Source organism: Mycteria americana, chromosome 7, assembly GCF_035582795.1.
Source record: "Mycteria americana isolate JAX WOST 10 ecotype Jacksonville Zoo and Gardens chromosome 7, USCA_MyAme_1.0, whole genome shotgun sequence".
In the NCBI taxonomy this organism is placed as follows: Eukaryota; Metazoa; Chordata; class Aves; order Ciconiiformes; family Ciconiidae; genus Mycteria; species Mycteria americana.
In genome coordinates this window covers 5,696,043-5,721,051 of record NC_134371.1, presented here as the reverse complement: position 1 = coordinate 5,721,051, position 25,009 = coordinate 5,696,043, and the positions used below count along the sequence as shown (strand labels likewise).

The window sequence follows — 25,009 nt, the reverse complement described above, 5'->3', positions numbered from 1 at the left end:
CACACGCTTCTGACTAGTTTTGGGACAACAACAACAATTTTGTCACATTTACGTCAAGTAAACTTTCCAGCGACAGTCATAGAGCTCTAAAGAAGAAATGACAAGGGATCAGCATCAGCCCCTGTGATTTTCTGGCTGAAAGCACGGTTGGTTAATTATTTCTGACACATTCACAAATATCTTTACTGTGTTTAGGATGACTTTCAATACCGATGAAGTGATGAATAGCGACAATAAGACTTCCACGAAGCTTGAAAAATACCTACCAAACCTGGATTGCTTCCAACAGATCACAGTTTGAATTAAAGTCCCAGGTGAGCAAGTGTCGCTTGCTTTGTACTGGCCAGTTAATGACTGCAGATGTGTTTAAGACCTGAGGTGAACCACGGGGTAAAACTGGTACTTCACCTACTCATCATCCAACCGCTAACACAACAAACATCTTCAAAAATCACAAGTTAGCATCAATTATCATCACTTTGTCTCTTCTAAGACAAAAACCTTCTCTTGCCGAGTTGCAATTCGTTATGGTGTGTGAATGGTGGTGTGAACACAAGACCTGGAACTCCCTGTACTGCCATGTCTACTGAGCCCATGGTCCTGACGCCCTTTAATAAGTGCACTTTTGATATAGTCAGACGCAAGAGGTTACTACGTAGATTTTGTAACTCCTAACCTAAAGAGAGGTATAAAGAGGCATTCTGAAATCTTTTAGTCTGGTTAACTCAGAATATTAAACTAGAGAACATTATTTCTTTATAATGACATAGTCCTATATTAAAGAACAACCTGTCTAAACAGACAAAATAGCACCACAATGTCTTTGTTCTATTGAGTGACCAACAGCAGCTGTTGAATGGTATCAGGACTTTTTAAAGCTGACTTAATCAAACTATTGTGCAGTAAAAGCACACTATAATCCTTTATATAAAGAACACAGAGATTATCTTTAAACATCTATCCTTGCCTACTGTCTGCTTTCTCCATCCAAGATAAACCCCTTTTCTGTGTTAGAAGGTACTGTTTGATGAGGACTGCTCCACAGTTTGACTTGACAAGCCACTGAGAAACTCAACTGACAAGATGGGAGAATGTAGAGAGCCAGAAGAGTCTGACAGATGACACCATGCTCTTTGGAAGACGGATTCAGACGTAAGCCAGATATAGATGGAGACCTTCCAATCAGTCACTCCACACTAGAAATGCGGTACATATTCTTAAATTAATTAATAACTTATTGAGGACTGTGGTGGATTCTTCTCCAGTTGCAAGTTTAAAATTAGACTGAATGCTTTTCTAGAACACGCAATGTTATTCAAAGAGGAATTAATTTGGTGAATCCCACTAGTTTCTGTGCAATGTGATTTTGCAGTGAATCCATGTTGGCTTCATAATCCATGAAACACTCATTAAACTTCACGCTGGTTGTCAAGCGGTTTTAGAAAGTCACTTATATGTGGTGTGGCTCACTGCATGTTGATATGTCACATACTGCTTATCCTGATACTTTTTGGAGCTGGTCTTATTAAAAACATGTCCAAGCTTTCAAACAATGAATTATATTATATATCAAAAAGAATGTCCAGAGCAGATTAATGGAGGGGTAAGAGGCTAGGAATAAATACATGAAACAGATTCAACTTTTTAAAAGGATCCAGCTACTAAATGGCCTCTGTAGTCTTCCATAAGAAGTGTGAATACTTCAGTACAATTCAAGCTGAATTGAATAGCTGTTTTCATATCCAAATTCAAATACCGTCTGTGCATATAAAACAGTTCATTTATTAGTCCAAATGTTACTGTTGTAGAGCTCTTGGAAAAATATTCCCTCTTTCTTGAGTTTGTTCTTCATCAAAAGGAAGCTTTGGAGGGCCACCTAGAGAATTAAGTAGAAACATGCTTTCAGGTCTATATAACATAATACTGAAATATTATATAGATTATGCAATTTACACTTAAATAATTCAATAAATGGTACTCTTCAAAAGAAGGTAGAGGACTGAGTTACACTGGCCTCCTCACAGCGGCAGAGAGCAGGCAAAACAGTAAAACATCTCTCAAACAGAAGGTTCTCAAAGTGTTTCCTAAACTAAATGCAGACTTGTATGGTATCACCATCAAGCCAGTTGTGATTAGACTCCAAGTGGGAGGAAACTTTCACTCAGTACTATATCTCATTAAGAAGAGAAATTATCTAAACAAAAAACCCCCCCAAACCCCAAACCCTTTTGTGATAGTGCGATGAGTGCTTTAGCGTGCTTACAAATTAATCCAAATCTATTTTCCAATGTTTTATCTACTTATCTGGCTTATCACACCTCACCATGCTCTTCAAAACCTGACACCTCTGCAAACAGTAAGTGAACGTGACGGCATGCACAGCAAGTAAACCTCCTTATTCATCTTGCAGAGGCTGTGGATATCAACTGTTTCAGGGCAAGATTTCATACTGGCAGGCATAGAAGAATGTACCGCTCTCCGGCACAGCTGTGCTGGAGGCAGCCTCGGGAATCCTTGGGCAAGCTGTGCAAGATCTCCACAGCCTGCTCTGAGGGGAAACCACTGCACCGAGTCAGTTCAGCTTGGCCAAGACCTCACCACCACCTGGAACAACTCTTGACATTTGCAGTGTCCCCTGGCATTTGCAACATCAGACTCCTGGACCCTTAGGAGAGCAGCACAGACCAACACAACCCTTCCAAGCAAAGGTGCTGCTATTATGGGTTCTGAGTTTTTCACCAGAGTTGGAAATGCAGAACGGCTTCTGCCTCACACAGCCTGACGCAGAAGCTGTGGTGGCTACTGCTGAGCACCACGTTTGCGTGGTGGGTTGATACTCCTGTCCAAACAGCCCTGATGACCACCACCACGGTCAATGCGTGATTTCTTCTACTAAGAAAGTCTGCACATCTCCAGCTTGTGTTACCTTCTTTGCAGGTTGGCCCCATCCACGTGGCTGGGCATATGCAGTTCCCGTTGTACGGATTGCACCGGGATTTGCTGGCACACTGGCATCGCAGGGAGCAGTCAGGGCCGTACTGGTCCGACCTGCAATCTGGAAGGACAGAAGTGTTTGGAAGAGGGTAAATGCTCCCTAGTAGTCTCCCTGTTCTCTGAGATGAGGAAGCTGCTTAGAAACCTGCATCTGTTAACGTTAAAACATCACATTTTGGAAAGCCTTGCGGTCCTCAGGTTTCATCTACTGCATGGTCCGCCCAAACCGTAGCCCAGCTGTCCTAAAGAAGTTCCCAGAATGGAAATCATTACTGGTGTAAAACCAGGGGTTGACAGCCCAAAAGAAAAGATCTTGGGATTTGCTCAGGAAAGTTACTGTCAGCATCCTGGATCCACGCTATCTCCTGCAGCTCTCCACCGCACGGCTTGGCTGCCAGCGTGCGCCAGCAAAGAGCCTTCACTCAAAGAATGTGAAATCGAAAATTAATCCATTTTATATATACCCTTATGCCTTACTCCGATTGCACAATTCTGCTGCCTCCTGGCAAATTAATCTCACAAAATGTCTCACTCCCAAATACAAATACATTTCATACCTAGGCTGACAAACTCCCATTGCAATTTTTTTAGGCAGTCAGAATAAAGGCATGAAGGAAAAGTTAGCAGCAAGTCACAAGGCAGGGTGCTAAATAGGCTGTAAGCAATAGCCCTCTCTCCCTCACCTCGCTAGAAAATACTGTAAATAATCAAGGCCCTCGCTTTCTCACACAGGCACCATTAGGTAAATAAAAGTGCGGCTGAGCCCTGCATCAGCTGCAGCCCCAACATGTGGGAGAACTCCCCCCGTGTGCTCAGAGCTTGGCCTTTTCAATTAGGAAATGTTATGAGAAAAGGTCTCCTCGAACACCTCTGGACCTGATTTTAATTTATGTAATACCACATTTTCATGTTAATAACAATGTGTATTTAAGACATCTGTTTGAAAGTCTGCAATGTTAATTTGCCACAGAAAAAGAGTGCCCATAAAAGTCTGTTATATTCTCTCTCTTTTTTTTTTTTAATTAACATTTTGCCTGTTTAATGGGTGCTTTACCAGAGTTCAAATTAAAATCAGGCCTTTTATCTTTATGGCCGCTGCACAGTCACAGCTGCTCACAGTTATATCACAGATGAACTGAGCCTAATTGAAAATAAAAATGCAAATAAAACCTACCCCATAGCAGCTTTTCATGGACAGGGGCTACCCTAGCTGCTTTAAGAAAAATAAAAATGACTCCTAGAGTTTGCAAGAAGCAAAACCTCGGTTCGCATTTTTGGTGCTGAGCTTCCCCCTTGCGTTCCACTTCTGCCTAAAATTTCGCTGGGAAGGCCTCCGGCTGCCCAGTGCCGTGCTGGCTGGGGGGCTGCCGTCCCCCGCCAGACCAGTGCCTGCCGACTGGACGGCTTGGATTTCTGACCACAGGACAGTGTGGAGAGGGAAGCAAAGCCTTTTCCATTTTCGTTTTGCAGGTTGCACTAGCACTTAAGCTCCCAGCAATTACTTCGCATTAATAACAGGCTGTTTAAAGCAGTTTCCTGCCCTATCCTAGAACAAAAAGAGAAATAATATTCCCCCACTGCGATTCTGGGGCTCAGGAGGATTATGGTTCCTGGTGTGAACCTCCAATAGCACCACATGGACGTTCATTCCTTTTATCTTGTTTGCCACAACGTTGGGATCACAAATCTCTTCTTACACTTGTTTAAACCCATGCAATTCCTTTTACTCCAGTGATAACCCTAAATTTTTTCCGGCATAACTGCGATCAGAGTCTGGCTCAAGAACCTGGCCTGCCATTGCTGCCTCTCAGCCCTGCAACCTGCTCACCAGGGTACAGTGACGGGATTGGTTTTCCCTACAGGAGGATTTTCCCACCTATTTTTATACCCTTGTTATAAAATAATTCTGCTCTCGTGGGCCAACCGTTTCCCAAGCGCACAGCTCAAGTGCCTGTGCTGCAAACGAGGGAATTTTATTTGGATTAAATGTTCCTGGAGTACTGCTGAACCCCAGAGGCAGGCGTAGCTGCTGCAGCTCCGCTACCCCCGTCTGCAGGGATTCCGCCCTGCTTCCTGGGCAAGCAAACCCGCAGCGGGACTTACTTTTGCACTGAAAAGGGTCACAAATGGCCGTGTGACAAACCACACGGCAATGGGATCCCTTGTGCCCATTTGCACCCTCTGGAGTCTTCCCAACTACAACTGTAAAACTGTGAGCTGCTTGGTATATTCTTCACCAGCGCACGTTCTCCAGAACTCAGGGCAAATGACATTTTCCAGCTGACCCATAAACAGTTTTCCTATCAGTGCATCAATTTAAATATTGATTAAATCAAGAGGTACAGCCTGTTGATAAAGCTGTTGATAAGCCGAAACAGTAATTTGCTACAAACAATGTGTTCTCGAATACCGGCAAACGTCCTTTCACAGTTACGCTTAGACCAACAGGTCATATTGGTTTAACTATACATAGCCCAGCCTTCAGAAAATGTTACCCTTACCAATGTCACATTTGTCTCCAGTCTTCCCAGGTGGGCAAAGGCACTTCCCAGTCTCTGGATCACAAGGAGCTCCCCCGCAGTCGCACTGGTGCCGGCACCTCTCTCCAAACCAGCCCCTGTTGCAGCCTGACAGCAAGAGAGCTTTTTTAGACGCGCATTTGAATGGCAAGACATACATTAGGCCAGAGTTTTTCCAAGATGTCTCAGAGGAAAGCTCATAAACTCTCCACTGAAGCTAGCGTAAATGCCAAGTTTAATGAAGAATCGAACATAGTGGAATAGGCATAATATTTACACGAACTCTCTTTATGCTGGGTTTGTCTAATCTAACCTATCAAAGGTATCTGTAAATCTGTCCCAGAAATGTAACTGGCACTTATTTTAATTTTCAGTTAGAACTCTCTAGAAGATCATTCCATAACACTCAACAGGTCTGACATGCACTTATTTAATAATCTTATTTGGAGTTTTAGAAGCAAATTTAAAATCAGTAAAAAGAACTGATATTTAATAAACAACATGTGGAACTCATTGCTGCAAGACATCACGGAGACCAGGACTTTCACCGTATTAATTGGAACCAGATCAGTTAATTTATAAGGAAATGAGAACACCCAGCTATATAACAGGTAAACAAGCCCAAATCTAGTGTTTCAGGATATTCATAAAGCTCAAAATATGGAAGAAGTTGGTCTCAACAAGCAAACATTTGAGTAATGACATGGGGTTTTTGAGTTTTATTTTGGGTTTTTTTGTTTGTTTGGGGTTTTTTTCTTTTACATCAGAGGGGTACACGTACCTTTCTCACAGTAGACACCTTGATAACCCAAAGGACAAATGCACTGTCCTGTCACTGCATCGCAGCTGGCTCCATTTTTACAGGCACATGCATGAAGACAGTTTAGCCCATAAAATCCAAGGGGACACCCTGAAAAATGAAAGTATCAAAAGAGGAAGGTTTATGAAGTAAAATTATGAAGTAAAACATACATCCCTTTAAAATCCTCTGTATTCTAAGGTACATTCCCTGGGAGCCAACAAAAATGGTATTTACCATTAACTCTAATAATGCCACGTGCTTCTAAACTTGTACCACCCCAGCACCAGAGGTACGCGAGTTACTCAGATCTGGAAGCAGCCGGCTGATCTGGGACACCCCAAAAATTTTAACTGAACCGGCGAGGCGTTTACGTGGCGACTCTGAAGACCCACATCCCGTTACTGTTGGAAAACAGCAGCCGGGCTGCCCAGGGTGCCTGCACTTACTGTGCTCACAGGAGTGGCCGTAGTAGCCCTCGGGGCAGCGGCAGCAGCCCGTGAACCTGTCGCAGGTGCCGTTGTGCTGGCACGAGCAGTCCAAGCCGCAGCCGGACCCGTACGTCCCTGGGAGACATTCTGCTGGCAGGACATGGGCAGAAAAACAGACAAACAAACAAACAACAAATCACTGACCTCACCCAGAAAAGCTCTTCTATGATAGTTTGTATAGCTGAGATACAATGCCCATACTTGCAGACCGGAGGAGAACGTTTGCTATGAAGACACAGCATTTCTGCACAACGGTGATGCATTTACATATTGCAATGAGAAATCTTTTATATTATATAGATGTTTGAACAGCTTTTTATAGCCTACCTTTTAAATTTCTCTCTTTATGTAGTCAATGTTGAACCCACACCATGTGTTGTAAAGTAAATGGCATAAATGGTATCTTCTATTTTTTTTATATCTACAGCAATATTTTCTTTTAGGCACTTAGGAAGTGTGAAAGAAAACACGTAGCTTTTCCTCCTCTGTGTTATCATTGGAGTTCACACTATTCCAATTCCTAATAAAACCGTGAGGATCTGTTTTTCACACATAGCAACAGACTTTCCATGTATAATGAGGTATCTGCTTTTACAGAACTAAACACGTCTCAAATTACTGAAAGCCAAGTCATGCAAAAGTGACTGTGCCAATATCATTAACCTAGGCATCATTTCTGCGTAAGTTAACTTCCCGCTGCTGTGATAATTTGAATCTGGGCAGACCAACTTAAACGAGTGTGGCCGTCCAACTAATCAGATTCGTAACTCTGCAAATGTCAGACAAGATCTTTCAAGAACATCATATCTAACCACGACAAAAAGGATGCCTGATTAGCTGTCTTTGATTTCCAGTCAAAGCACACTCAAAACCACACTGCTGTGGAAGTCAAGACTCTAAGTTCCAATAACTTGGCTATCTCTGTCAAAAGATAAACAGCAAAGCCCTTTCTAGTGATATAATACACAGTTCTTTATGCGCTGTGTGCCTGCCTACCCCCGTGCTCCATACCGGAGATGTTTTATCTAAGCACATCTATAAGATACAGCCACGATCCACCACTCCACGTGGAGACACCTGCGTGACCCTACTGAGGCTTTGCAACCCAAATGCAACCTATGGGTGGTCACAGAGATTTCAAGGAACAGAGAAATAAAGATGAACACAGGTGGCCTGTGCAACGTGAAGTTAGGCAGTTATTGGTAAACTGCGCTTTTTTTTTGGGGGGGGGGGGGGGGTGTATTTCAGCGCCTGCCCACAATGGTATTCACGTTGTGAGCGGCTCCACGTAGTTAGCGTCTTTCCTTTTCTCCCTGCTCCTTCTCTGCACACACGCATGCATGAAGCAGGTCTCTGAGTCTTCTGAGGTGCAAAGTGAAACAATTGCATCGAAGAATTCTGCTAAAAAGTATCATTTCTATATGACACTTTTATATAGGGACACTCCCCTATAATGACCAGTTCTTGGTAAAGATATGTGTGGAGTTCGAGGTGGATATTCTACAGATGTCAGGGACAGAAAGGCTGTAAAGGAGGCCCAGGAGAGTGTTGGGAAGATCACACCGTGGCAGTTATGATGTAACGATGACATTTGTCTTGAACGTGAACTCAGAACTATTTATTCGACATCATACCAGCAAACTCATGGTTTCCTGAACATTTAAGTCTGTAACTATACAGATATCTTTTATCTGGAGAGAGAAATGGGAACACAGAAATGCAGAAGGGCTTTTGGGAGATGGACAGAAAGATGCGGAAAAACTCTACTCTGGGCTGGCAGGAGGGTTTCTGGAGTGAAAACTGAGCTTAGCGTGCTTTGTTTTGTGTAAGGGAGAGCTGTCACGGAGAAGAGTAAGGGCGAAATAGCAAGGCAATCTCAATTGCTTTGGACAGATGTGGTCAGAACTGTACTAGCAGGGAAGTCAACACATGGGAAGTTCAACTGCAGCCCAGTGTCAAAGGGAAGAGAGTAACAAGAGAGAACATAACGAGAGGAGGGGGATGCGGGCTTCTGCTGGCCTCAGAGGAGAACATGAAAGAAGATACAAAGCAATGTTCCCATGAACAAAAGAACACAAAAGTTGGACAGGAGAAGTAGTAAGAGTTCATGCAAAGGAATTTATGAGAATTACAGAGCAGGACTCATGAGGAAACTGTCTCTGAAAAAAGACCTAAAGCTCTAACTAGGGTTAGTTCTGCGTGAGAGAAGCTGCACAGACGAATGCAGCTGGGAGAGAGTCTACTTAAGCAAAATTTGTCCCCTTGTGTGGGTCTGTAGACACTGCAAACCCCTGCTTGAATGTACACGTTCACTATCATCAAAGCAGAAAATTACCTTTCTCACACGACCTTCCTGTCCAGCCGAGCCCGCAAGTGCAGTTGCCATCCACGTGGTCACAGATACCACCATTCTGACAGGTACATGTCAGGTGGCAGTTGGGGCCATATTGTCCCTGGGGACACACTACAGAGAATTAACAAAGTTTGAAAAAAAAATAAATTAGCATCCCAAAAAAGGATGAAGGTGACAGGGAATAAATACAAACACAAGCCCCCCCATGGAGTATGCCTGGTGTCTTCCAAGGGTTGTGGAACACTACTCCATGCTTATGAAACACTGGCCCAGGTTGCCCAGAGAGGTGGTAGATGCCCCATCCCTGGAAACATTCAAGGTCAGGTTGGACGGGGCTCTGAGCAACCTGATCTAGTGGAAGATGTCCCTGCTCATTGCCGGGGGGTTGGATTAGATGACCTTTACAGGTCCCCTCCAACCCAAACCGTTCTATGATTCTATGATTCTCACTAGCAGTTTCATCCAAACACTCTCTGTCTCACCATATCTCTTCGCTTGGCTTCACTCCACATTTGCTCCTCTTGCTCTCCTCCCTTTGTCCCATCTCTCAACTCCTTCTCTTCAGCAAATCCTCTCCCTTCACTTTTTCAGTTCAAGTAATTTACTTCTGAATTTAGTCCCAACCACCCCCAGCGCCCTCACACCGCTCATGTTGTGTGGTACAAACTAGCCTTCTCCCCATCTTTACGTGCTGTTTGGACTGCAGTCTCCGAAAACAGCGACTTTAGCTTTGTGGCGAAACCAGTGCGATGGTACCAAGTGTGGTGGAGCAAAGCAGGGAGATGTGGGCAGGAGATGGGGTAGGATAAAGGCCGGGTGACGGAGCGGAGAGGGACAGGGGCCGAGTACAGCAAACTGCAATGTTATCAAGCAAAGGCACTGGGAAAGACAGCCATAAACAATGTTTGTCGCTGAGTTTTATTTGCTGTTTTTTTAAGTATGTGCCCAACTGACGAGATGACCCTGGGTCCCACTTTGTTACCTTGCTGACATCTGGGTCCCATTTGGCCGGGAGGACAGGTACACTTGCCAGTCTGTGGGTCACACTGACCTTTACCACATGCACAGAACAGGGTGCAGTCCTTCCCATATCGGTTTTCAGGGCAAGCTGAAGGAAACACAGTCTTTTGTTAAACACCCTGGGTATCCAATGCCAGTTTTCTTTTTTAACAGAGGCAGGATCCTATAGGTAGAGTTGGCTTCATTTTTATTCCACCTACTGTGCTTCAAAGCAACGACTATGAAACCAAAACCCATCCAAAGACATGACTGCTTCTTCCTCTGAACCTTTCCTTGAGGTTAGGAATATAATCCACAGTTTCACACGGAACATTTAGCAGGTTTCCTACCAAAAAGGTGAGCGTACAACTGAAATATCAGATGCTCGTCCTTCCAGCTAAAGACATCTTTCTTTCCTTAATATTGACGCTGTCCTATGCTGAAGAGCAAAGATATAGGCTACTAACCGTTATAGCATTGTGAATAAGCTGAAGAGAACTTCATAGAGATCATAGCTTTGGAAATAGCACAGGAATTCAGCCACACAATTTAGCTCAGAAACAGAGGAGTAAGAGTAGGGTTGCCATGGAGCCTTTACCAGTTTTGCCATGACAAAACTTGATCTTTTTCCCATTTATTGAAACTAATGGCACCATAGTGCGAAGCAAAATATTGAGATAATTTCTCAACCTAGAAATTTTGGACAGGAAGAAGAAACTTGAGCAGTTCATGCTGAGCTGGCTCTAGAAATAAACTTGGGCAAGCAGGTTGTAATCCTGGGATGAGTGTTCTTGCTTCTATGCATGCAGAAGAGAGGGAAAATATTTTGCAAGAGATTTTTTACAAAGCTGGAATCCTGATTTACAATTCAAGGAGGAGGTAGCTGGGATCTGTCTGTTTTTCTGCTGACAAGCTCTTAATGCAGATTATTCTCTCTGCTGTTTTTTGAAAGAAGCAGAACATGAATGTTGGCTTACTTTTACTACAGTCGGCTCCAATGAAACCAGGCATGCAATCACAAGTTCCCGACGCAGGGTCGCAATGGCCTCCATTCATGCACTTACAGGGTTTTTGGCAGTTTGAACCATAAGTGCCTTTTGGACACCCTGTTTTAAAAGAACAAAATAGCAATTAGGTTATGTTGCTGCTGGGCCCATTGCATTTCATGTCATAAGCACTTTGTTGCTTTCAACCAAAACTAGATTTTCGTTTTCTAACTCTATTCACTTCTAGAGGGCCAAGAGTAGGCATTGACAAGCAGATGGTTGCCTCGGGCAATGCACTCCTTGGGGCAGCAAGACAGCGCTGACTTGCAGCGTCAAAGCCCTGGAGAGCCGCACCGACTGCTGCTGCCAAGCCTGCTCCTCCCATTCCTCATACGTGACGGTAGCAAGAAAAGCAAGCCCAGTTCTTCAGAGGTTTTCCTCCTGGATTTCTATTCCAAATCGACCTGTGCCCCCTTTCCCTGCCATGGCAGAGAGGGAGAGATGGGGCCTTGGTCCCTCTTCCTTGGGGCAGCAACAGCCTGGTTTGATTGTGATGGTGAGAAGCCGTGAGCTATCTCTGCCTCTTTTAGCGGTCGTTTTAACTGACCAGTTACAGACAGTAGGGCAGGTCTCATCTTTTAAAAATGTTTAAGGTGAAGAAAGTTTGTTTCCTGTATAAACTGCTCTCTCACTTCAAACTGGAGTTTGCATTGCCAGATGACACACCTAGTGGGCTGTGGATGGAAGACATGACAATAACACGAAATTTCAGGAGACACCTCAAAAGATAGATACAGGAGAGGGATGCTTGAAATACAAAGTCAGAAAATTCCCTGAGGAAAAAAAAAAGCAGCTGTATTTTGTAATAACTAGAAGAAACATTAGACCTGGATGAATTGCTGAGCCAGTGTCACATGGCAACAAGCTGTCCATGAAGAGGTTTTTCAGGTGGTAGCGAGTATTTCTGGTTTCTTTTTGGGCAGCTAATGTTGAAGGAACACTGGATACTAGATCAGGAAGACAGGAATGCATCTGCCATGCTTAGCTCATGTCTTCAAGAGACTCTTTAGAGTGATGGAGGCTGGACCTGAGGAAAAGAGCTGAGCAGAGCCTCTAGACACCTGCCTCCAGCGTGCCACCACTGAACTCTGGAGATGCAGGTTATTATCCCAATTTTCCAGTGTACTGGAAGAAGGAAAAGCTGGTGCTTTTAGGGCAACATGTTCGTCATTCAACAGTTACTAGTGCTACTGCCTGAACGTGCCATTTCTTTGCTCCTTCTTTCCTTCTCTTCCCCCAGCAAAAGGAAAGCCTATGGCTACTTTGGAAATCTGGTTGAATATATATTTGCACAGGTCTCCAAGCAACAGATCACTTGCAATCTGTGCATAACTAACTTCATATCTTTTCTTTCTTTTCTGAAGGCATGAAAGCATGGTCTGAGAGGCTGGAGAAACCTCTGGATTTTTTGAACTATCCACCAGAAAGAGAGAAGCTTATGGTGAAGCTTTAAAGGGATGCCTTTTAAAATAAAACTGAAAATTGGCTTCTGCTCAAATCAGGATAGCAGATCATCAGGACTAAACAGATACACACTTTTATAACACGCAGATACTCTCCCCAGCCCTTCTCAACTATGGCTTCTTCTCAATGAATACTTCGTCATCAGTGCTTCCATGTGTCAGTACAGAAAATCTGTTTCATGTGCAAACCCTGGCATCAAGGAGTGAGCCCTGCAACATCTATTTCATTTCCACCAAGACATGAAGTTAAGGACACGCCCAGATTCAATGATTTAATTGGATTCTAAGGGAGTTTCTCTTTTCCTCCTCCCTTTCCTTTTGGTCATCATTTGGCTTTTCTCTTTTTAAATGCTGTTTCCCACACTCCCAAACAGAAGCTTTGCTTCTCCCTGGCAAAGCTTTCAGAGTGGTTCCTCCGCTCAAGACCAGCAAGAGCTGCTCCATTACTGAAAGGGATGCAGTAATTCCCCCCTTACCAGTTTATTTACCCTTGCAGCACTGTATTTATTTCGGTTCAACAGGGAGCAGCACAAGCAGGGCAAACACATCAGCTGCAACATTCATGGGATTATTAACAAGGCCATCTCATCTGTTACTGCTTTGCAGGAGAACTTCTATGCAGATAGCTAGGGCAATTTACACCGTGTCCTGCCATTGAAGTAGGCTCTGCCTTTATAAAGAGGGTTAGCCTCTAACCAGCAATTATCTCATAAAGACATTTTCTAATTTAACAGTTTCCTGTGCATCTGACTTATGTTTTTCCTGAGAACGGCAGGAGCGGCAGCCAGATTTCTAACTCATTTCCTGATTTTTTCCTTCTGGTTTAGGTAGGTTTGCCATGACCAAGAGCTCCTAAATCTTTTCATACCAGCTGCATACACTTGGGCTTTTCTTACCAATGTTATTAATTGCATTGTCAAAAAAATTCACTTCTGAAGCATCCTGTTACCTACAGCTTGAAGGTGAAGCTGGTGAGGTCTTTCTGGCTCAGGGTTCACCCAGCCCAGTAAATGTCACAGAGATGTAGCATGGCTTTTTTTATCCGTTACAACACCACTTACTGCTTTTTATTCATAACTTCACTCCAGTAGATCTGCCCGTCCACTGAGTTATGGACAATTGATGGGAACCTTATTGCTAGCTTGTCTGCTTCCTCTGGATCCTGCCAAGAGACTGTTTCAGCTCTTCACTCCAAAATCTGAGAACATGAAAGCCTCATTGCTCTTGGCTCCTGGAAATTTGACTTCCCAGCCAACTACACCTTTTATAGATACTTTCTTGAACCTTTTTTCACAGTACTATAAATATAGCAATAGTTGCCAGAAACTGTTTCCAGCAGCATCCAACCACATGTTGACTGGACTGAAGCCCATTTCACGTCTTTGGGAGCGGCTCCCTATGCTGTTTTTAATATTATATCGAAAGCTTCTTCATCCTGGAGCAGCCCCAGTTCTCCCTGTAGTGAGGACAGCGGGAACACGGAGTATTCCCACCAAAGTCACACTAGCTATCCTTGGTTATCAGTCACTTCAGAATCAGGTCCACAATCTCTCACTCCACTGACCTAAACCTAAAAATAACACACTTAAACTGTTTTCCTTCCATTTTTGTGTCTGTCTATGCAATGGTCAGAGTGGCATAGGGGAGAATAGGAAAAAACCCCACATAGATGCAAGACAAATTTTCTCTCTCTGTGAACCTCCACCATTCCGTTCTCTCTCCAGTAAACATTTAACAAAACTGTATTTATTAAGTGAGAATTTGCTGTGCAAGATACTGTGTATTTTTGGAATCTAAGAGAACGCAGCACCCTGAATCATCATGCCTCATATGCTACAGGTTTAATCCTAGCAGGACAGGAGCCCATGGCAAAAGCCCCTCTGCATGCAACGAAACATGGAGTTCATTTCGTAAGTAATTTCTTTTATATCAGAACTTCAGTGTAACTATTAATGTTTTAAATTTTAAAATTCTGAAGTAAAATCTTAAGGATCTAAGCAAGCTCGAGGACATTTACTATAATCTATAGAGATTTAGTACTATACCCACAGGTTATAACTACTGAAAGATTGCTACATAAAAGTAATAGGCTAACCATGATTAAGTCCTTTAAAACGATACTGTTAAATACTTGATCTCCACTACTGCTCTACTATAATATTTATTATAATCTAATGTATAATGGATCCAGATGGCTCTAGCCTAGATGTTGAAGGCTGGATTTCGATCTCACTTACGGTGAGAACTGACGTACAAAGGAGGACAGAATCAATCCTTGAATTTACATTTATATTTTAAAGAATAACTTGTGATGACATGATGGTAATACAAATGCCCATCTCTAAAACGAGCCTCTTTCCTATGTATTCCTACTCGAGGAATAAAGCACAGGTTTAACCCTTACCAGAGCCACACATATCACATTTTGTATCCAAACTGTCACCCAAAAAAGCAAGCGAACCAAACAGAGCCACGCTGGATTCCTAGGAAAGGAAAATCAGCGTTTGCCAAAGTTTTTTTTTTTTTTTAAATGAGACTATTACAAGCCATAGAGTAAAAACAAAATTAAAGTTGTAAATAAAAAGGTAATTAACTGTCTCCTTTTTTGGATACTTTGGTATATGTTTCTTATCAGTTGCCACATTCCACCAGGAACAACTTTACAGATGGTCTAAAATACCGGCATGAGGCATGCGGATCTGGGAATATTTTATATGATGGACCGTTCGGCCAATTGGCATTTTGTCCTCTACGCTACTCACCATTTTTCAATCCAGAGTAACAATTTGTGTAATTTGATTGCTCCTCAGAAGGCCCTACAACTTAAGTGACTTTATGAATCACTTAGATTTATTGCCAATTGTAGCTTGTTGTTTTCTAATAACCATTTGTCCTTACTTGAGCACGCAGAGATTTTGAGAAGTGTTTTGGCCTAGGTATTTGGAAATGAAAGAGCTACACAATATCCAGGTGTAGCTGAAGATGAGAGGTGCAAATGTAGAGAATGATATTGATATTCTTCAGCGCGGCATGAAATTGGAAAGAACTGAGCTAGTAAATGAGTCTTTTTTTAAAAAAAATAATTTAAAAAAATTAAATTAACCCCTTGCAATAATACAGGTATTTTTATTATGGTAAATTAACCCAGCCTATGCTTACTTTATCTCAGTCAACGCTGAAGGTGCTTAGACAGATGAACTCAAAGCACCAGCACATGCTTCTGCATAACTCGGTCCTCGCTCAGAAAGCAGGCAGCCCACAAAGATACTCACAGAGGTTGCAGCGGGTCCCGTAGTAGCCCGGGCGGCACGCACAGTCACCACTCACCGGGTGACATTCCTCATTCTCGGCAGAGCACTGACATACACGGTTACAGTTCTTACCATATGTGCCTGGTGGACAAGCTTGGGGAAGAGGAAATGTAAACCAATAAATTAAATTTGTCTTGGTAAATAGAACACTCAAACAAAGAGCAAGCTCAAATTTATTAAATAACATCCCTGCCTACAGAACGATGCTCTCCTCTGGGACTTTGGATTTATTACATTTACTTGGGGGTTACTTCACTGCTTGATTTTGTTTTGTTCAGTCAATTTGTGCCCAACTGTCAAGGGCCAGATACAATTTTCTTGTCACTAGAGAAAATCATAGGGAAATGTCAGGTAAAATTGACTAAAATAACAGTATAATTCACGAGGGACCAGGCGTGTGGATAAAGACATTCTACCTTTTGCAGGGAGTTTAAACTTGCAAAGCTGCTGTAGCACCAACACCTTTACAGGTTTCATTTTGCCTGTTGACGGCCACGTTGCCTACAGGTTTTGGACTTTCCACATCTAATTCTTACATCTCACTTCCATTAAGTTGACCTGCTTGTGGGTCAGGATTTAGAGTCCTTTAGTGGAGGATACGGGACACCAATGTCAACTCTTTTAATTCTTTTTATTGTTGTTTTTCTTTTTGCTAAAGCAGCGCTCAGCCAAAACGTTGTAAGGAAGGACAGAGTCAAAACTACGCAGCCCGGGTCACAGAATGAGCCTGCTTTCACAGACAGCTCCAGGTGGCCAAATTCAACATGGAAGAAAAACCAGATAATGGCATTTCCATGAGCTCTGACAGCAGGAATAGATGGATTCAACAGAAAGCAGAGCTGCTGCGTTACCCACGGCACAGCAATGGCTGCGGGCAGGAGCTGGGCTCCGCTGGCACCTCCTGGGTCTATTTTGATCCAGTTCACTCCCCGGCTGCTCCCTGCCAGCTTGAGAGCTGCAAACTGGGAGAGGGCAAACCTCGCCGGCCCAAACCGCAGCAGGCACAGAGGCCAGAACCCGCCAAACCGTTTGGGTGAGTGACACACAGCCCTCGTCCATCTTCGCTGCTATGAGGTTGTTGTCTCCTCCCTCTTCGGGCATTGATTGTATCATCAGGTTTTGATTTAAGAAATTAATTTCTTAATTAACTTACAAGGAAAGTATTTGCATGCTTATAACAAACTTACTTTTCTCGCAGCCGTAGCCGGTGAATCCCGGAGGACAGCCGCACTCGCCCGTCAGGTGATGGCAGGGGGTACCCGCAGGACACCGGCACCGCCGGGCACAGCCCGCGCCGTAGCGGCCGGGCAAGCAAGCTGCAACGGTGCAACCGATTCTGGTTAGGGCACGGGGCAGGGGCCAGGCAGGATGGTGCAAAGCTACCCTCCTCCGACAGATCTGCTGCAACCATCCCCGTGCACACCTCCAGACCGACCCCACGGAGCAACACGGGAGTGAAAGGATCCGGTCGTCGGCTCTGGATCCGGGAGGGACGTACACACCAACCTGAACCTTCCTCTGTAAACGCCCAGCAGACACTCACGTTTGTCACAGTGCCTCCCTCGCCATCCCTTTTCACAGTGACACGTTCCAGTTTGATGGTGGCAGGACAAGCCGTGTACGCAGTCGCATTGCTCCTCGCACTGCTTGCCAAAAAATCCCGGGGCGCAGACTGCGAGGAGAAGCAGAGAGAGCAACGGTTCTTCCTGCTGCACGGCAAGCACGCGTCATTAGCAAATGAGCTAATATTGTTCTCCTTGCACATCTTGGCGATGTATATTTAGAAGGCTGCAGGCCCAGAAAATAGCATTGAAAGAGAATATCTTAAAAATATTAAAAGCATTTAGCGTTGGCTATTAATGAGTCCGCACGTGAAAGCTTGCAAAGGCTTAGTCATAGTCTAGAGTACCAGTCCAGATGGTGTCTATAGAGACGGTGATGCCATTCACTTTTACACAATTATGCATAGACAGAGGGACAGCTGTTTGAACAGTGAAAATACACCGTGTCCGCGCACTGCTTTCCACCTCACAGGTCTCTGCAAAGCGATCAAAGAGAAAGTGAGGCCTGAAGAAAAGGACGGTGAGCACTGTGAAGGCTTTACAGGTCACACTGGTGGCCGAGGCTTTGAGAGTCCTCAGCACCTCAGGAGACATCAGAAAATTGCTTGTGGCTTGCAAAAGTCACAGCACGTCAGTGGCTGAGCTGAAGGCACATTTCCAGTCATCTGATACCTACTGCTTAGGAGATTTCTATTTCAGGGTTTTACAGGGATCTACACATGCCAGACAGCTATGTCAAATCCGGGCGCCCTGGACCGCATGCAAGGTAGGTACAATCTGAACCATTACAGCCCAATTTGCTGAGCTCCCCTCAATGACCCACAGAGACGCAGCAGCATGTGGCTGACCTGGCAAACTCTCCTTACAACTCACTCCTTTTTGTATGTTCTTCCTCGTACCCGTAAGGTAGAGAAAGACCTTCATTTTCTTAGCAGGCAGGGAACAGAAGTAGGAGGAGATAAAATGATTTGGACAAGGGCATGTATTTGTGGTTGCACAAAGACCTGCCCCTGGGGCTCCCGAGACACACGGTGAGCGCTGACACTGGCATTACTCCTTACTGGCCTACAGAACGCTGGAAAATCAAGATACAAAATAGAGACGGACTTCTTATTGTGGAAGAAGAAATGGCTGATTGCAGAAGAGAGTGTTTAAATAAAGCATCTGCAGAAGGAACTGCCCTTACCCACATCACAGCGGTCCCCAGTCCAGCCGGCGTGGCAGATGCATTTCCCCGAGTGCTGGTCACAAACCCCATGGTGGCAGCTACAGTTGTGCTCACAGCCCTCTCCGTACCTCCCGTCCCCGCACTCTGAAACGAGATGGGGGAGACTGACGGGGGCCAGTCTGGAGGGGCTCCAGGGAGAACACTCTTACACCTCTGAAATGTGGTCAGCTGGTCCTAAAAACCTTCAGTGGGGGAGATTTTGAAGCCTCCCTTGGCAAAATTCTCTAGAAATACATTGTTCTCCTCTTGGAGGATTTACTTTATTATTTTTTTCTCCTCAAATTGAGTTCATTACCTATCATCTTCCCTGTCCCCAGGGGACAGAGAATAGCTTATTCCTCTCCTTTGTCCAGCAAGTTTCTAGCACCACGGTACGTTCAAGTGGCAATACCATACCTCAGTCTTCTCACCTCTGACTAAGCAACCCCAACTTTTTCAGCCTCTCCACACACGGTGCTCTCCAGCCCTCTGCCCTTCCCCTCTCTTTTTTTCTGGGCTGTCTCAAACCAGACCTCACCAGAACTGCATTTCCTCACAGAGTGACGGAAACGAGGCGCTGGCGTGATGGAGGACGTGACGAGACTCACCCAGCTCACACGCTGTCCCCGTCCAACCCTGGGGACACCGGCACTCGCCCGTCACATGGTCACACATCGCCTGGCCGTGGCAGACGCAGCGCTGTAGGCAGTTTGCACCATACCATCCAGGAGGACAGGCTGCGAAGAGGAGGTAGGACAACAGCCTTCCATGAAGAAGAGCAGGAGGAGGACACAGGTTAAACACAACCTTTCCCAGCTTACACCCCCTCTCGCCCCGGTGGTGGTGGAGATGCTGTGGGAGGTACAACCGAGTAAAATGGGGCCACAACTGATGAGGAATTACACAGAGCGGTGTAAAACTCACCTGGGAACAAAACAGGTGATGAAGTCAATTAGCTACGACCCACCAAATGACCTCAAGATTTTCTGTTCGCACCTACAAAACCTATCTCTTGGTTCCTACCAGCTTTCTCAACGCCAGGGAGTGGAGTTATTGATTTCCCTGTTTCCAGAACTTCTCCGTACAGTCCTCTTAAAATCGCAACTCCTTTTCTAATTGATCTTGCTACCCACAGCTGGCTGATGACATTTCACGGTTTACGTAACTTTAATTAAGCAAGTTTATTAATTCCCATCACAACCAGATCCTATGGATAGAACCTAATTTTTCTGGCACAAAAAATACACACCTCTGTCATGTGCCAGAGTGGCACTTTTTAAAGATGCTAACAGGAGCAAGTTCTCACTCTGCAAAAGCACAGTCACCGGAGGATGGGTCACCCAGCCTCACACGCTTATTCTACCTCCTTACTTCCAAAGAGAAAAGAAACCCCCAAATGCATCATTAAAGAAAAAGGGGAGGTTTGAAAATGCCTTCATATTGACAACAGCTTTTTTAACTTTTGCTTTGGTTTTGTATTTGAGGCCTTCATGCAAACCAGAAAATTTTAGGTCGTGTCGTACATGTCATCAAGAACGGTTCCGTGCCTTCCCAACTTTTTATTCCTTCACGGAAAGAGCTCTTCAAATTAGGTTTTAAAGGGGGACCCACTTAATTTATATAGTGCTCTACCCCTGCCAGCTTTCATCCCCTTTCCCTAGCCATCCTCTCGGCATGCTGGAGGGCAGCCGCCGCTCCAAACCCCAGCTCGCCCAGGAGCACCGCGGCAGCATCCCCAGCTCCGTGGCACTGCTTACAGAGCCCTGCAGAGAAGGCACGGAAAAAGGAGCCTTCTGCAACGGGGACGGACAGCCTTTTTCTAGTGGCTTGGGTGCAGGGGATTAGGAGGCGAAACTTAAGCCTCAGTGCAGCCTTTCTTTGCCAGCCTCTTTTCTTAAGGCTCCTTGGAGTTGGGCTTGTGTTTGAGTCACACGTATTAGTCTAATTGCCAAGGCTGGAAGCCCCAATGCCTTTCACATGTTCTGGATTTAGCCTACGTCTGGAACAGCGTACAGTAATGACGAGGATCAGTCGGGCGCACGGGACGGTAAAGCAGGCCATAGAAAAGAAACAGCTTTGTTTCAGTGTCATAAATGGGAGTTTTATGGACCTTTTCTCCCTTAATCAGACAGCCTTCAAAACCAGCTCTCTTTCCAGTTTATGACTCTGTTTCAGCCCCCTCTGCCCCGTGTACACCGAGCTCCTACACCCGGCCCCTGCAACGCGGCATCACAGATTTATTTAACGGACCGAGCCGCGTTATTGTGCGGATACAAACCCAATGACAACACAGGGCAACGAGCGGATAATTAAAATACCAATGAAGCCCCCTGAGCAGCAGTTTTATTTCTCCCTCCTATAATCCTCCGGCAGGGGTTTGAATTTCCGACTGTACCTTCTTGGCAGGTGGCTCCTTTCCAGCCCGGGCTACAAAGGCACGTCCCGGTTACGTGATGACAGAGTGCTCCGTTGTGACAGTGACAAGTGTGGCTGCAGCCTGGCCCGTAGCTGTCCCCCTGGCAGGCTGCAACGAGAAAAGTCCATAAAACCCCATCAGGACACATCAAAGGAGGCATCGTAGAGAGCAAACCTGAGACAGAACCCAAGGCTGGAGAAATCAGTTTGAAACTGGCTTCCAATGACGCACTTTTCACATCGTAAGGGCGCCTAAGTCCATATATTAGCCACGCCTGACACTAAATAACGTGGCTTAAAAATATGTATCATAGCACGTTCTGAAGAGTTTTTTATCAAAGGGTAGGATCGCTTGGGTGATGGATCAGCTGTCATTCCCTGCCCTGCGGAATTTCTTTGTGCTAAACTAATGGTCCAGCAGAACCGCCAACTTGACAGCCCGGGTATTTATTTGCATCCTGGTAAGAGAACTGACAACTTCATTGTTTTCACTGTTCATTTTTCACAGCTGGATGCCTTCGCTCACCCAGAGTCTCGTTCTTTGGTCAGAAAGGGGGGATATTTTCAGTGCATTTGGTTAAGCAGCTGGCTCCCAGGTGAAAACTTAACGCAGCCATCTCGCAAACGTACACTCGCTGCAGCTCTGTTTTCAGTGCTGCTGCCTACGAAAAATGGCAGTGATAAAATTCCTGTAGTCTTCATTGCACTGGAGATTTGGATAGCTTTAAACGGTGAAAACCAGACAGTACTGCTATCCTGTTTTCTTCAGATATCACCCAAAAAACACCAAACGAGCTGACGAAGTTGGATAGCCTCCTTGCACGGTTTCTCAGCCTGCCTTGCAGAGGCTCTCCTTCACTTGTACGAAGCTGCCAGAGCCCCTCATCCCTGCAGCGCTGCTGGCATGCATCGGAGAGGCAAAAAAGGCTCTGATCCCTGATCCTGAAGAGTGTCCTGCACTCGCTGAATGTGACATCTCCCAGGATCAGACCCAAATGATGACTTTCCACCAAAACCTGTATGCTTTTGAGGGTGTCAGTGTGCAGAGCAAGATGCAGTGCTGCAGGAGGACACGTCCCTGGGGACCAAAGGGAGGAGTGAAACCATCTCAGCCTCAAGGGTGAACCTGGTTGACAGTATCTGACCCATTCTCAGCCCTTTTCTTCCCATCTGAGGACTTCCAGCTTCCCGATGCGGTTCTCACAGACACCATTTCTCCCAGGACTTTTCAACAGTGTTCATTTTTGTCATCGCTTGGACCCCATCCACATTGAAACCACAAGAAAGTGCAGAAGCTCAGTCCCATCACAGTTAAAAGTTTGTTCTGCAAATGAGGCTTGGTTGCCAAGTTAAAGGTTCAGCCCATCCTACAGAGCTCTGGCTCAGTTTTGGGAGCAGAACTAAATATTTCCACAATACAGACCAGAACTATATCATAACCAAGCCAAAGGAAAAAACAGCTCATAACCAGGTCCCCTGACTGGTTACCAGTGGTTCGTGTGAGGTTTTTGGAGTATGCGTGCAAAGCTCTTGTTATGCTTACCAAGAAGACAAAAGAGTTTTCCAGTGAAAATTCTGGTAAGAAAGCAGAAATTTCTGGAGAAGAAAATTTTTATTATTCTATTGGGTGGATACAAACTTTTTTTAGCTTCTCTGTAGGATGATCCTGATTATCAAAGTACTTTTCTGAAGAATAACGTAACAAGTGATATATTGAAGCTATTTTATGAAGTTCCACAACTGAATGTAGAAATAACCGTGGGACTTTTCTCCTTTCTTCGTGATGAGTGCAAAGGAAAGAAGCAATAGAAAGGTTTACATTATTAGACTTCTTCCTGATTCAAAATTTTCCTCTCGGTGCCTTTCCTCTGTAAGAGGAGGGGTTATTCATTTGCAGTCTTTAAAATACATTTTTGCACGCAGAGTAAGGAACACATGAAACTGGAGACCAAAATATTCAGACTGGAAGTCAAGAGCCATCAAAAGTGTCGGGGAGCACAGGGAAACGATGGGCACTACGACTCAACAGGGTGCCCAGAAGCTTTGATTTCATGCAGCTCCCGTGGGCTATTCTCCCCAAAATGAAGTTTCAGCTTTAAAAGAACAGGGAATTTGCAAAGTCAAGTGCTCACACAGTATGAAATGTCAAAGCCCTGGTTATCATCGCCCCTGAGCAGAGACGCTGGCAGAGCCGATCTTTCTGAACTCATTCATTTTGCAAACCAGTGTGGTCTCTTTTTACCACAAGGACCTGCTTCTGTGAAGATCCTGCTGAGCCCAAACAGCTCCAGAAAGAGGCATTTTTAGTACTAGTAGGATCAGGGCAAAATGCAGACACTGAATTGTGTTCAGCTTCTACAGTCCACACACAACATGAGGGTTTGCAGGGTGGTTTTTTGTTTGTTTGTTTGATTGTGGAAACTGCAAAATTTGGATGAGTTTGTATACAGAAAGGAAGGTTACATCTCCGGCACAAAGAGATGCCATATGTCAAGTCCTCACTTCTATATCGCTGAGGCATCATGACACTCAATGAAACAGTTTAATTTATTTTAAACATAGGCAATATAGCTTTCCTAAACCTCTTTCTTGGAAACCTAAAATATCTTAGGCAGACACTCAAAAAAACCACCCCAAAATAAAAAAAATCACCAAACACAACCTTAAGCTGAGGCAGAGCTTGCTTGGCACATTTCATCCCAGATTAATATAATTCATTTACAAGCAATTGAAAAACACAGTCTTGTAATGGAAAGCGTTAGGCAGCTTCAACAAAAGGCATTACTGTCCGTATCGCCCATAATTAGATAACACTGTATAAAATGCACTGCATAGCCGGCTTAAGATCAATTCAAATCCCATGATGTCAAAATTATTCCTCAATATCCTCCAGCACATTGCCTGCAATCTGATTACTTGAACACGAGGGCTGTCCTTCCAGCTGCTAGAGCTGGCGAGTCCCAGGAACCGGCAAGGGGAATATTAAACACCCAACAAGGATGGGGAGTGGTGAGCCGGTGTCTCCGACCCATGGTTGCCTTACTCCAAGCAGCTTTGGAGTGGCATGGCTGAGGTCCAGTCTTAAAATCAAAATGAAGATTCATCATTTAGCCAAGAGAAAAGGAGGTTGCCCTTTGCACCGTTAACTGACCGTGCTCTTTTACTTACAGGCAAAGGAGACCTCGAAGGCTTTGGCATCTTCACCAGCATGAAGAATAAATCAACCCGGCATAAAGCTCTAATGGCTGCGGCTCAAGAGAATAAATAGGTTTTTTTCTCATGCGAGTAGAGGGGAGCACAGAAGGCCGTTGACAGAGAGCTGCATTTCTTAATTGAATTTAATGAAATATGTAAGAACAAAGCTTCCCATCCCTAACGTGGTCTAAGGAGCGGGGAAGGGCCAAGGTGACACATTGCTAACGCTGTGGCTCGGCTGAAGGGCAGTGAAAGTGGGCTGCGACCAAGAAGCAGCATCGTACCTGTTCAGCAACACCTTTTCCGCTCTGCGGTATGGCTATACGGCTCTGGCTCTGCATTTATTTCACGGTCAACTCATTAACCTACACCCACAGGGAAGTATTACCACCACCACCATCTTCAAGAGGTGGGAGATGGAAAGCCAAGCGTTCTTTATGGGGGGCCACGAGGAGGCAAAAAGGACTGCAACGGTGGGATGTTGGCAGAAATATCTAAAAAGTGGAAAGATCCACCAGCATTAACCCTCCTGTAAATCAAAAGAGCAAGGGATTTTGCAGGAGAAGCTCTTTCAGAAGACAGGCTGTGTTGCGTGGTGGGGGCAAACAAGGGAAAAATATTATGAATCAGCCCTCAAACAGGGCTGATTATAACA

The 25,009-nt window shown here is 44.8% G+C and overlaps 1 protein-coding gene across 1 annotated transcript in view; it reads right to left on the bottom strand.

Moving 5' to 3' along the window:
* Positions 1-1,756: 1,756 nt before the first annotated feature.
* The window catches only part of LOC142413014 (uncharacterized), a 235,045-nt gene continuing 211,792 nt past the window's right edge, over positions 1,757-25,009 (bottom strand). The window contains exons 25-38 of the mRNA XM_075509042.1: positions 21,140-21,268; positions 19,353-19,481; positions 18,724-18,849; positions 17,519-17,647; positions 17,163-17,291; positions 15,937-16,068; positions 11,133-11,261; positions 10,139-10,264; positions 9,139-9,267; positions 6,762-6,890; positions 6,295-6,423; positions 5,496-5,621; positions 2,927-3,055; positions 1,757-1,876 (exon numbers count right to left, since the gene is read on the bottom strand). Coding sequence (XP_075365157.1) covers positions 1,797-1,876; positions 2,927-3,055; positions 5,496-5,621; positions 6,295-6,423; positions 6,762-6,890; positions 9,139-9,267; positions 10,139-10,264; positions 11,133-11,261; positions 15,937-16,068; positions 17,163-17,291; positions 17,519-17,647; positions 18,724-18,849; positions 19,353-19,481; positions 21,140-21,268 — 1,751 coding nt within the window. The 3' untranslated portion in view covers positions 1,757-1,796. The remainder of the gene's footprint in view (positions 1,877-2,926; positions 3,056-5,495; positions 5,622-6,294; positions 6,424-6,761; positions 6,891-9,138; positions 9,268-10,138; positions 10,265-11,132; positions 11,262-15,936; positions 16,069-17,162; positions 17,292-17,518; positions 17,648-18,723; positions 18,850-19,352; positions 19,482-21,139; positions 21,269-25,009) is intronic.